This window comes from Gopherus flavomarginatus, chromosome 11 (assembly GCF_025201925.1).
Source record: "Gopherus flavomarginatus isolate rGopFla2 chromosome 11, rGopFla2.mat.asm, whole genome shotgun sequence".
In the NCBI taxonomy this organism is placed as follows: Eukaryota; Metazoa; Chordata; order Testudines; family Testudinidae; genus Gopherus; species Gopherus flavomarginatus.
The window spans coordinates 51,448,080-51,461,084 of NC_066627.1; the positions used below are offsets into that span (position 1 = coordinate 51,448,080).

Sequence of the window (13,005 nt, forward strand, 5' to 3'; positions counted from 1 at the left end):
GATACAGTGAATAACTAAAAACAATTTCATTCTCATCAGTTCTACACAGGTGCCTTGCTCTCCGCAGTCACAGCTGAAAGCTCTGGTCTCCAGTGAGATCTCAGCTGAGGTAGATGAGTCCCATGCTGCAAAGATCACACTGTTTCAATTCGGAACGGCTGTTTGGTCCATCCCTGTCTGTCGCCCTTTTATGTGCTAATCACATGAGCATGAGTTTGCAGAATTGGCCTTGTGGGCACCTGAAACCCGTCGTGTTGGCAAATGACCAGTGTGCGCTTGGAGACATGTGCATTAGCCCTTGGAATGCTGAGTAACAGCACTGGCTGATTAACCTGGACTGTATCTGATACCTGTTGCTTAATAGCTTTTCCAGATTTACCAACAGTTATTTATATTGGAATCCGTCAAAACCACAAACATCCTTTTTACACGCAAGCCATTATCCCACCTTTTACCATTTAGGCTGCTTTCCTCTTCGCCTCTGCAGATTTTTGCTATATAAGACCTGCCTTTTCTATATTTTCAGACGCAGACCACAGCGAGAACAAGGCTGCTATGGACAGCTACCAAATCTCTGCCTGATCAAGAGCTAAGCAAAGCAAGAATAACACCACCTTTAAAGCTTGGGATAAAGTCAGGTAAAGAAAGGAATGAGGCTGGTACAAGGTGCTTTTAGTCATTGTGCTCATGGTCCCTACAATACTGCTGGGAAGAACTTTTGCTCTTTATTTTTAAATTTCTTTTGTAATCCTGGTGTAAGTACGGTGTTTGTTTTTTACCAAAATATGGCAGATAATTATGGTTAATACAATCTTCCCATTGACTTTAGTGGGATTTGGATCAGGCCCAATGGGAGCAGAATTTGTCCTCTTACTCCTTTCTCTCTCTTTTCCAGTTCATGTGCATGATCTATTTCTCCACTTTCCTGTCCTGAATTTCCCTGGGACTCTTTGTTCTCTTCATGGTGCAGCTTCGTTTCTTCCCCTTTTCTGGCATGGCATATTGCTAACCAGAAATGTTCTCACCAGGGCGCAGACACCAAGATGCTAAAAGGCTGGGGCATTGCCATCTTCTGTGGTCTGCTGACACCAGCCCTGAGCCAGCCTACACCAGCCCTAAGCCAGCCTGTGCCAGACGCTGTCCTCAGGGTTGGTAAAGGTGTGATAGGCAACGGTAAGTCAATGGAATGTCGCCTTTGGGGTACAGATGGAAAAAGGAATAAATAGCTGTCATCAGAGGTACTGAAACTATTGTGCAGACAAAACGCAGTGAGGCCTGTTAGAGCAGGGGAAATGCCTGGCAAGAGAGAAACCACCAGGCTTGTACGGCAGGGAATATGTGGGAAAACTGGACCCGAGTGAAGTAGGCAGATATGTCAAAAAGCCTGGTGCTCGTATGGGGAGGACAGTACCCAGCTAACCCACTCCAGCCATGGATGGGTATGCTGACATCAGTGCAGTCAAGGGCTGCCCATGAGAAAGTCAAGTGGTGGCCCAACTGCCTCAGTCACTTGCCTCTCCCTGAGGGTTATCCAGTGACAGCAACAGCTACCTGCTAAGTCTGGTCCTGTACCGGCTGTGAGGCTGGTCCCCACCAGGTGTAGGCACACACAGATGCTACAGTTACTGACCTGCACAGTGAGGCCATGCAGTTAGGACGCATACCGGGTGCATGATTATTGTGATTGTGCAAGAAATTTTATTCTGCTTATCCAGGCAGTAGGCAAATTCACCCACTCTGTCTTTCACAGAGAGGTCTTTCTGCTGCTGCCCATCCCCGTAGTGTCAAATAGGTCCAGAATTCCCTTTGCTGACATGACGATGGGGAATTCTAATGTGTTGCCAAAGCAACGGTTGTAACCATGCTTACGGAGAATATTCAGAAGTCAGAACTAAAATTCATTAGTTGGCTTCATCCAGGGTTTGAGCTCAGGTGGACAAAGGTGGCCTGACATCTCCCTTGTTAAAATAAAGTAGGCAGATGGTACAAAAGAAGCCAGATTCCCATTTGTTGAATACTTACCCTGTGCATTGTTTCCAGCTGTCACAGGCTCGCTGATACAAGGCAATGCCCTCCAAGGTGCAATCAGGGACATGCCACTCGACAGTGGAGGTCCAGATGCAGATGGAAGCCTGCTAGGAGGTCTCCTTGGTGGTGGCGGCGGTGGTGGCCTGCTTGGGGGCTTACTTGGTGGAGGTGGCGGTGGAGAAGGGCTACTTAGTGGGATTACTGGTGGCTTGCTTGGTGGAGGGGGTGGTGGTGATGGTGGCCTGCTTGGTGGAGGTGGTGGCCTGCTTGGTGGAGGTGGTGGTGGTGGCGGAGGTCTCCTTGGCGGTGGTGGCAATGCTTATGGCGGAGGCCTACCTGGGGCTGGTGGTTATGTTCCTGGAGGGAGTCTCCCCAGTAGTGGAGCTGGCGGATTGCTAGGAGGTCTGCTGGGTGATGGAGGTCTACTTGGTATCCTCGGGGAAGGAGGTTTGCTCAGCACCGTCCAGGGGCTCACAGGGTAAGAACATACTGCAAAGGTCTCTGCACAGATGTGGCAATGAGCCCACTGCATGGTCTCAGGGCAATAATGTCATACGGCTCAGGAGCAGTAGGTAAACTCTAGCAGGTTCAGAATTGAAACCTCTCGGGCTTAGAAATCAGGCTGGAAATCCCACAAGATTTCCAATGCTTCCTGCTTCTGGAAGGGTAAAAAATACAGCAGTAACATCCCGTATCCAGTATAGTATACTGAAGAGCATTTCAGTACCTCTGTGACCCCTACCAGCTGAAAGCAGGAAGCAAATAGATATGCACAAATGCAAGAGCTACATTGAACTACTGGGTGTATTTTTTCTCTCCAGTTATTGAGGAGGGCTGGCTCAGTGGTTTGAGCATTAGCCTGCTAAAGCCAGGGTTGTGTGTTCAATCCTTGAGGGGGCCACCTAGGGATCTGGGGCAAAAGCAGCACTTGGTCCTACTAGTGAAGGCAGGGGGCCGGACACCATGACCCTTTGGAGTCTCTTCCAGTTCTAGGAGATAGGTACAGCTCCAATAATTTATTTATTTATCACCTTGTTTGCAAGGTTCCCATGACCACTTGAGAGACGTGTACGTTGGGAACTAGGTTTTGAGAGAATTTGGTTCCATAGGGTTCTGTCTCCACTGGCACTTACATTACTTCAGTGGAGGCATTTTAAAATTATTTTGATTACATGATTTTGCAATGCACAGAGGGCATCATGTAAAACCTTATTTAACCATTTGAGATCCTTGTTTTAGAGAGAGTGCTAATGTAACCCTAGAGCAACGTATCTTTAAACCGTTTTGAAACAGTTATGCATTAGTTTAAAAGATCTTTGAAGGATGTGAGAAGATACCATTTGTATGCTACATTTCTAAGTAGTTTCTTGAGACTTGGCCCTCCCAGTCAGTCACTTGCTCACGATAAGTCCTTGCATCCTGCAGGTTGAGAATTGTGGAACTAACACTCCCCAAAGTATCTGTGAGACTCCTACCAGGGATTGGAGTCCGCCTGGACTTGTATACTAGAGTAGCAATCAATGGTAAGAGGTGAGTAGGGTACTCTTTGAGAAGTGTCTCATTCACTTCGGACAGCTGGTAAAATCATCACCTGCACTGGGCATTCTCTAGCTCCTGCCCTGGGGGTGGGGGAATCATTCCGGATGGAAGCGTCAGCTTTGGGGGCAGTCAAACACAAGTCACTAAGTGACACAAGGGGCTCAGACTCTAACTCCTGTGAAGTGAAGTAGAAGCAGAGGGATGTGGGATGGGTGTTGATGCAGCAGGCAGGCCTAGGAAGACCCCTCAGACTCAGCCAGCGTTTGGCCTCAGGGCCACTGGGAGCAGCACACTCTGCCATGGCAGCTCCATCACAATGTTAAGGACTGTGGGAATGTGCTCCCCTCTACCTGGCCAGCTATACTGGGGAGGAAGTGGGGCCATGGTGCTACCTTCACTCCCCATTTTAGGTAGCAAGCTCCTTTCTTTCCCATCATATCCAAGCGTTAACAGGTTTCAGTGCCTGTGCTCTGCAGTGGGACTGCGTCCATCCCTGTGCAAGGGTGAAAGGATGGAGGCTTCTGCGTATCAGGAGGCAGCTGCTGGTTGGGGAAAGAATCCATCAGTCTCCACTTGGAGGAGATCCTTTGTCTTGACCTTGCTCTTGTCGTCTTGTGCAGCCTCCTAGGTTTGCTTGACATTGCAGTGGAAGTGAACATCACGTCAAAAGTCAGATTGACCATGGATGGCACTGGCTACCCAAGGCTGGTGATTGAGAGCTGCGATACTCTTCTCAATGGTATTAAAATCAGACTCCTTAGAGGGTAGGTGCAAAAGGGATTTTAAACTGACCATATGGTGGTGGTATTATGAACATGCACTGATAACCTTCAGGGCCATATCAGCTGCATGTATTACAATGTGTTTATGTTTTTGTGCCTAATTTGCATGTGTGATAGTGGCCATTGTGGTAAGTTAAGGATCTAGCTGGTCACATACATATGCAATTAACAAAACCAATATTATTTGGGGGTTACTCAATATGCATTTACGGTACAGTGGTTGCTACGGAAAAGTTGGCACTTACTAGAGTTACGGCAGAGTGGTGTGTGAGATGCTCCAGTTATTCCATAAGGAAATACATCAATATTACCAATTCTGCTCTTGAATTCCTTTACCACTGTGTGTGTTCTGAGATAGACAACATTTCACATACACTGCAGAGTCCCCTCCTGGGACAAGGTAGTTTCTTTTAAAGACATGAATATTTTAAAAGGGTTCAACCATAGAACATACAGCTCAGTGGCAAACCTCTCATTTGCTTCCATGGGATGAGAATTTGGTTCATCACAGCATTCAAAATCAAAACTTCCACAAAGCACTTAACTGCTTTATACTGTTGTCTTATTGACAGGGCAGTTACTTCCAGAGGTCCACACCAGTACCCATCAGGTACTATTAATCCACAGTTCTGTTGTTCAACAAGATACTTTTATTCCTCAGCAACATTTTTCATCCTCTTGTTTTATTTTTCTCAGCCTGCTCCCAATTGTGGATAATTTATTGGCACGGGTCCTTAACAGACTGCTTCCCGAATTGGTGAGTCCAGAAAGAGAGTATGTTAGCACATCGCATAACTACAGCCATGCTACAAAATGCCTTTTGAATGTTTTTAACAAGCAAATATTTTAATCTTTCTCAAAAAATTAGCCTCTGTTAGACGATCTTCAAGAAATGTAAAGAGTAGCCCTTTCCCAAACAGCTTGATTTGTTCCTTGATTCGTCTTCTGACTCCCTAATATTCACAAAGAAGGGAGAAGAGAACAAATCCCCAGTAGAGAGGGGTTCAGGCTATAGTATGCAGATTTCATACATCCTAGAGATGAGATCCAGGGTTTTGGTTCAACCCATTATAAAGGCAGAAGCCATTAGTAACGTTTCAATTCTGATCTAAGCTTGTATTCAAAAACCACCATTCCTTCAAAGTTCAGGGTCTTTGGGGCCAGAGTTTTGGTTTGGGTCCAGCACTAATGATGCATCAGAGAATGTACCAGCTCTGTTGAAAACATCCCTTCTTTGGAAAACTCTGAGCTTGGAGTGAGCCTGATACATAATGGGGCAAATTTATTGAGGGAGCAATGAGTGAGCCTGTGAAAATGCGCACCACAGCCTCAGTCCTGCCCCATTCATGTCAGTGACAATTTTTCCATTGACTTCAGTGGAGCAGGATCAAGCCCACCATGCCCGGTGCCTACAGAGTCCCTGTCCCCTTCCTCTGAGAACTCCAGGGCTTGGGATTCGAGGTTCCAGCTTTGGCCCATCTGTAATTAACATGAATGGTGGCTTTCCTCGTACGGGGAAGGGAGTGTAGCAAGCTCCAGGGGCCAGATCCTCAGCTGATGCAAATCAGGCAAGCTGATTCATGCTGATTTACACCAGGTAAGAGTCTGGCCGCAGGCACTACACTAAAGGGTTTTGATTTGTCCGTGACACGTTGCTACATTGTTAGTTGCGTTCACCAGTCTGACTTTGAGCAAGAGCCTGGTTCCTGGGAATGTCTCATCAAAGCGTTGACTCTTACAGCTGTGCCCAGTGGTCGATGTTGTCCTTGGCCTTGTCAATGATGAACTGGGCCTCGTGAACTGTAAGTCTCTGCTTCTCTTTCCCCAAGTGCCAAGTCCATTCCTCATGTTCCCTCAGGACTATTCATGCAATACATAGACCCGAGGAGACAATGAATCCTCAGGGCAAAAGGTGCTTATTGAATCCATACCCTGCTCTGCCCCTCGACATGAGATCTTCAAGGAGCTTCCTTGCTCTGACCCTGCACCCTACATATAGGGGCCAAGCACGGAGCAGAATGCCACCTCACATGGGGTAGTGCCTCCTATGCATACAACCCCTTCTGCCCCCCCAAATCCCTCCCTTTCCTGAGCCTTTCTCCACTAGCCAGAGAACCTTTGCACTCACCAAAGTGGGGGCACAATTTACCCTAAGATAATATCTGGAATTAGATCTGGATATCTCCTGTCCAGAAGGTCCTGGTTTTTGTTCAATTTTGAGATGTGGGTTTCTCTGGGTCTTGGCTCCAGACTTCCCCAGTGCTGGGAGTATGTTCAAGGCTGTTCTGGCTGGAGTCCTCCTCCTCTTCCAGCAATGGAAAACACTGGTTGCCAGGAGCTCAGCTCCATCCACAGTACTGCCTGGTGCCAAGGGCTATTCTGGGACTCTCAGCAGGATGTTTGAGTTGGCTGCTCAGAACACCTGAGCTCCGGGATGTTTGTGGGAGACGGTGGAGCTAGGATGTAGAGTTGCATCCAAACCCAGATGATGCTCACTAGCTTTCTTTCTATTTCAATGCAGCCCTGGTGCCCCTGGGCGTACTGGGAAGCATCCAGTACACTGTTTCCAGCCTTCCGCTAGTAACTGGCCAGTTTCTGGAAGTTGATTTAAATGTAAGTCTTGTTCTTGTCATGTGTACCTAAGGGCTGATGTTTCTCGTCATTGCAATGACTAATCCTCCTGCAGTTTATGGGGGAGGGTCCTAGGGGACCCCACCGTCCCTTGAGCAGTGAATTCACTGGAAGCTGATGTTCATACTCTCTGTGCTCTGATCGTCTTCCTATTGAAGCCATTGGAGAAAATTCCCATTGACTTTAATGGCTCAGGATCAGACCCTATATCACACCAGCTGTTAACATTCTCCTGTTTTAAATTAATAAAATTCTGGAGAGAGGTCAGAACAGCTGCCTAATAGATTCTGATCCAGAGTTAGTTAAATGTAAAATTATTTCATGTCAATTCCTAACCAAACGAACCCAAAGTGAGCATCAAACAAAAATATCACGTGCAACATTTCTGAACATTTATAACTCTTTCTTCTGGGCTTGCAGACTGTAGTTGGGCGGGTAGCAGGAGGCCTCGTTGACTACCCCCTGGGCAAACCGGAAGCTGTCCCCATGCCACCAATGCCAGACACCGCCTCCTCCCAGCTTGGACTCTCGGTAAACTTCCTTGGCTCTGTAATCTCTCTCCTGCAGAAGCAAGGGGCGCTTGATATAGACATCACTGATGGAATGGTGAGTAGCACCCCAGCCATGTGGGGAGTGCACTGACCCTTTTTAGCTTTTGAATTAAGACGAGATGATCGGCTAATGTGGGCTGGCAGTGGGTATATAAAATCGCACACAAGTTGTATGGTTTTAGCAGCAAATTATCAATCGCCAGGAATGCTACTTATTCAGGCAGAGAAATGAAAAATGCAGGATTGTCTGGTTAACACGCCAAGTGTGTTGTTAATGCTGCAAAGAAAGGGGTAGACACTGGTCACATGATGGATACGGTTCACTAAATTGTTTCTTTTTTATTTGTCAGTTTCCTGAGCTTCCTCCACTAACAACATCAACCCTTGGAGCCCTGGTTCCCACGGTTAGTGAGTTCTAGTGTTATATTTTACAACAAATACTCTGGTGATGAGGGCCATAAATGTACTGGGGAGGGGAGAATAGAGCGATCCACATCCTTTTCCTTGTGGGGGTGGGGGAGAGGATAGAGAGATCCACTTCCTTTTCCTTGTTTATTAAGAGCCTGATCCAAAGTCCACTGGAGCTAATGGCAGGAATCCCATTGACTTCAGTGGACTACAAATCAGACTCTAAAGTGCAAAATGCAGTGGACTGGAGCTGGACTCATGAGGTGGCCTCTCTACACTGTTCTGGTGGCGCAATGGAGCTGCCCCATCTGTCTTAACACGATAGTTACAGGCCCGGATCCACAGGTAATGCTCTAAATTCAGCCATGGATTTCAATGGTTGATGCATTCACTATGCCTGGTTCATCTCAGCATTACTCCAGGTTTAATTCATTTAAATCAATGGAGTTGCACCTGGAGTAAAGCAATAACGAATCTGGCCACCTTATTCACAGGTGTTACAATCCTGCTTCCTGTAACTTCACACCTATGTACTTGAATTTCCACAGGTTTACCAGAAGTTCCCTAAGCCCCAGCCACTGGTGCTGAAAGTTGCAGTGCCTGAAACTCCCAGGGTGACCTTGAAAAAAGATCAAGGCTGGATACAACTCACTGCTACCACGGAAGTGTTGGTTTCCCAGCCCAATGATGCCCACCAGTCCCTGTGTGTTCTAAATATTGTACGTATTGAAAACTAGCCAGAGCACAAATACTGAAACTTCCTCAGCAGTCACACAAGTTCTGTCAATGGACTGTTGTTTGGTCAAATCTGGTGCTCTCATTCCTCTGCAATGGGATGCACCAATTGAGGGCACGCACATCTCTGTTCCACACTTGAGATGCACGGCTGCGTTCAGCCATCCTGCGTGAAGGCAGGAAAAAGCCAGCATCCAAGACTGACTGACCAACTGATTTTTGTTTCCTAATTGCAGGATGCTGCTTTGTTGGCCCACTTTTCTGTTGAAAATAACAAACTGAAGATCAGTGTCAGTCTTGACAAGTATGACGTCTTTTCATCATGTCTTAGCCTTAGTTCAGTGTTCAGGGTGGGAGGGGGAGGAAAGAGGATCCTGTGTGTTAATTCACACAAAGCCTTCTTAAACATGGGCACATTTGGAAGTTGCTGGTAAAATTAACATCACTTGATTCTTTCTTTCTCTGCAGGACTCATCTCTCCTTGGCTTCCTCCTCCATTGGCAAATTTGATGTAAGAACATAGGTTGCTTCAGCGCTGTGTGCAATCCACTGAAGGAAGCCAAGTGCTAACCAATATTGGCTCTAACAATACAAGGGTTAAATAGAATGTAAAACTGGTGTCACTTTTATACAATATATTCTATTGCCTCTAGACGGACATATTTCATGGGATAATCCATGGGCAATCTTCATGCAAATACTGTAAATTACCGTTTGTAAGACATGGGTATGATAAATGTGTTATTAACATTGGGATATATTGGGACAGTGGTGAGTGGGGCAGTAATTACCTTTATTTAATTCACTCTCTGCTATTCCTGAAGACTTTTGGTTACTAAAATTGCTTAAGTTAATGCTTACATTAATTCCACAATGAAAAGTGTTCTGTATTAACAGTGTTTGCTTTGTAGGGTTAAGTTCTTCACCTAGTTTTCCATCTCTTTCCCTCTTTAGAGAAGAGGGGTGTTTTGGTCTCCATAAGTTGTGCTAAAAACATCTCACTAGCTTCCCCAGCGATGGGGAAGACACATCACACTGTAACAGAGAGAACAGAAGGAAAATTCAGGAGCAATCACAGGATTGTCATTTCTTAACTTAACTGAAGACAAAGTTTGTTTGACTTCCAGAGAAGGTTAATTGCAGAGAATCACTTAGAGCTAAATGCCAATTGATCTAAGGAATGGCATTAATTTTGGACCAAAAAATGACTGCATAATCCATGAAAAGGTGCTGCACCCTGATTCTGCAGCACAAATAAGGGGCTGAGCTACAGTACATTGACTCTGGAGTAGACATTGGGCAAGACTCTGTTGTAATTAAATCCAGAAGAGAAGCATTGACCCCATGTAACTGAAATCCATCATTTAGTGAATAAGCATCTCCATTAAATCACTTCTGTCCCTGATGCAGGTCTCGCTTTGGGAGTCGCTGGTTGGCAAGATTTTTGATGTTGCCTTCCTGCCAGCAGTGAACAGTAAGGACGGCTTTATTTTTCATTCAGGTGCTCATTTGCACCAGATTCAGCCTGTACACAATATAATGGTTTATATGTTTTCAATTTGCATTAGCTGCACACAGTAGAACCTACTGGAGCTAATTTGTACTAAAGATGGTGAGACCCATGGCAGATGATTGAATTTTGTCAGTGAAGGAATAAACACAATAATAAAACAAAACAGACATACTGCATTGCAGAATTGACTTTGTGCATCTATTTGGATGACTGCTATTTCATAGTGTGCTAAAAAATGTAGCATAGTATATTTGGCAAAAGCAATGAAGTCTTGGACGGGACCCACAACAGAACTCTACTTTGCTTGCAGTGATCTGAAAGATTGGAGAGTTTTAAAAACACATAGTGAGGCTAATTGCAACTGAGTGAGCTGAGAACAAAGAGTGAAATTAAACATTGTCTCCAATTTCCATCAGCCTGGAGAGCTAAGTCTGATTTCTGTTCTTATCTGCAGGTGTGTTAGGAGGAGGCATTCCTCTCCCTAGACTGATGAACATCGACTTCAGTAATGCTGATATTAATGTCATTGAAGTAAGTGTTTTGACGAGGCAGTGTTTTCCTGTAACAGCTCATTAGTCCTGCTTTCTCAGATTAGTTTGCTACAAGAAAGACTGTATTTGTTATTTGAAAAGAAAATGTTTCAATATGGCCCAACTTTGGAGCAGTGACAATGCAATTTTTCAAAGGTAACCTCTCGCCTTACTGGCTGGATTCTCTGCTCAATGTGAGCAGGACTCCTGGTTCTTACAGGGACCCACATAACTGCCCTTAATGGGATTCATGTTGTCAGGTCTTGCTGCAATGCCCTGAAAGTTCACTACAGTGGATTTCACTGACAGGAATATCAGGCAAAGGAATAGATCCGTGTATGAAAAAAACCAACAACAAATGTTGTCATTTGTTTGTACAAGGAATTGAGCTAAACACTTTTGATTACTTGTTTTGTTAGGATCTTCTTGTGTTATCAGCATGAGTCAGTGAAGCCAGATTGGAAGAGTCCCTTGCATTATACCTCTCTCACCTGAAAAACAGACAGGCTCTGGCTTGACTGCAGAGGCCTGAACAATGTTTCTCTTCATACCTGGAATATTGAAACAAGACCTTGGGCCTTTCCAAAAACCCGAGACGACCAGTTGCTACTTTAATTAAAGCCTAGACTTAGTGGAATCAACATGTACCTGGTTTGCTTCAGATTATAATTAACTTTGATATTAATATAATTAATATTCTTTACTGTGGCTTGATAGTTTTAGGTGAGATTGGGAAATGCTTGTATATTTTGTAATTGTTGTGTGACCGTTTTAATTAAAGATTCAGATTTCTCTGCAGTCAGAGCAGTGCTTTTTGCGTCCCTGGAGCCGTTAAAGTGTTCTCTTTTATAACCTCTGCACCGCAAAGGATTTGATGACATATACTCTGAGAGCGATTAGCAAAGTGATCAAAATGCTACATAACAGCACTTTAGAACAATATGTTCTGAGAAATCCAGTGCTTTGCCAAACACTGGGCATGTCTATCAAAAAACCAGAACAAGGCAAAATGGTGGAATTATCTGCTGAGTGCTGCAGTCCATTGTACCCTCCCTTTTCAAGGGCCTTGTTCAAAGTTTCGGGCCCCAAGGCATTTTAACTCATCCAAAATCTACAGCAGGAGGAATTACTCCTGCAAAGGGCCTGTATTAGTGTGATCATCTTTGGTGACTTACTTTGGAACAAGAGAGAACACACAATCAATGCCCCCTCCTAGTCAAACACGGAACAACAGAAACTCATCAAAATCATTATTGTTCACTTCATGTAAAATCCACTCTTCAAAACTTTGTGAGGTACCCAGAGTTCTGCCAGGTTTCAGTCACGTGGCTGGCACAGAGAGGCAAGGTTGCAGCTGACTTGTTTCTGGAAGGATGTGCCAAGTCAGTGATTTGATGCTTGTTATTGTGTGCATTATTTATGCAATAAATCTTCCTTCAGATAGGCTGCCTAATTCCTGTCTGCCAGTAAATTGGAGAGGGATCCCTGAATGGAGTTCCTGACCTCGGTGATGCCCCCTCCCCCGCCTCCGCAGGTTCTCGCATCTTTCTCCTCATCCACATGTCCATGAAGCTGCACTGGAGCCAGGCTGGATCTCAATGGTGCCCTGCTCCGTTTCCTGCCAGCTCACCCTCCTGCCTCCCCGTCATCCCACCTGGCCTGCTGACTCAGAGAGGAGCGCCTGGGAGCCCTCGTTCCTAAGCTCCTGCGCTTCCGTGGCAGGGTGCTGTAGGGCAGCATCCCCAGGGTTTCCTGACTCTCTGATGGTATGAGGTGCAGCTGGGAGTGCTGGCTCCCAGACTCTCAGCTTCCAAGATGTGTGGAGACACGGCAGCCTGCTGGGAAAACTGCCCCTGAGACAGGAAGCCCAGGACTGCCAAGGGCTCCATTCCCTTTCACTCCACATTGGAACAAAACCCAAATTTTGAAATATCAAAATCCTCCAGCAAGTGGAATTCCCTTTTCCTGCATGGCTCTAGTTTGACCGGGTCCCACTAACCCAGCTTATACCTGCGCTAGATAGGATATAACGGGGCCAGGCTAGAACTGTGTCTGTCTGAAAACATTTCCAAGGAAGGTTACAAGCCCCGGCCCATGGGGCGCAGCAGGAGCTGTTTCTCTGGGAGGAGCAGACAGTGGCCCTGAATGTTAGAGTGCAGGGTGTCTGGTAGCTACACTCTAGGCAATGTGCCAGTCCAGAGCAGCCAACCTCTTTGCATGACTGCATCTGCACAGGACCACCAAAGAGGGGGATGTGTTCAGTCCATCATCTTTATGTGACAAAAGCA

The 13,005-nt window shown here is 45.8% G+C and overlaps 1 protein-coding gene across 1 annotated transcript; it reads left to right on the forward strand.

Moving 5' to 3' along the window:
- The first annotated feature begins 1,043 nt into the window (after positions 1-1,043).
- BPIFB4 (BPI fold containing family B member 4) lies at positions 1,044-11,410 on the forward strand. Its single transcript, XM_050917675.1, has 16 exons — positions 1,044-1,173; positions 2,041-2,337; positions 2,428-2,506; positions 3,454-3,558; positions 4,188-4,331; positions 5,046-5,106; positions 6,091-6,151; positions 6,871-6,962; positions 7,401-7,586; positions 7,882-7,935; positions 8,488-8,658; positions 8,911-8,978; positions 9,143-9,185; positions 10,085-10,148; positions 10,642-10,718; positions 11,137-11,410. The coding sequence occupies exons 1-16, from the start codon at positions 1,044-1,046 to the stop codon at positions 11,158-11,160; spliced, it is 1,656 nt and encodes a 551-aa protein (XP_050773632.1). The 3' UTR covers positions 11,161-11,410.
- The last annotated feature ends 1,595 nt before the right edge of the window (positions 11,411-13,005 follow it).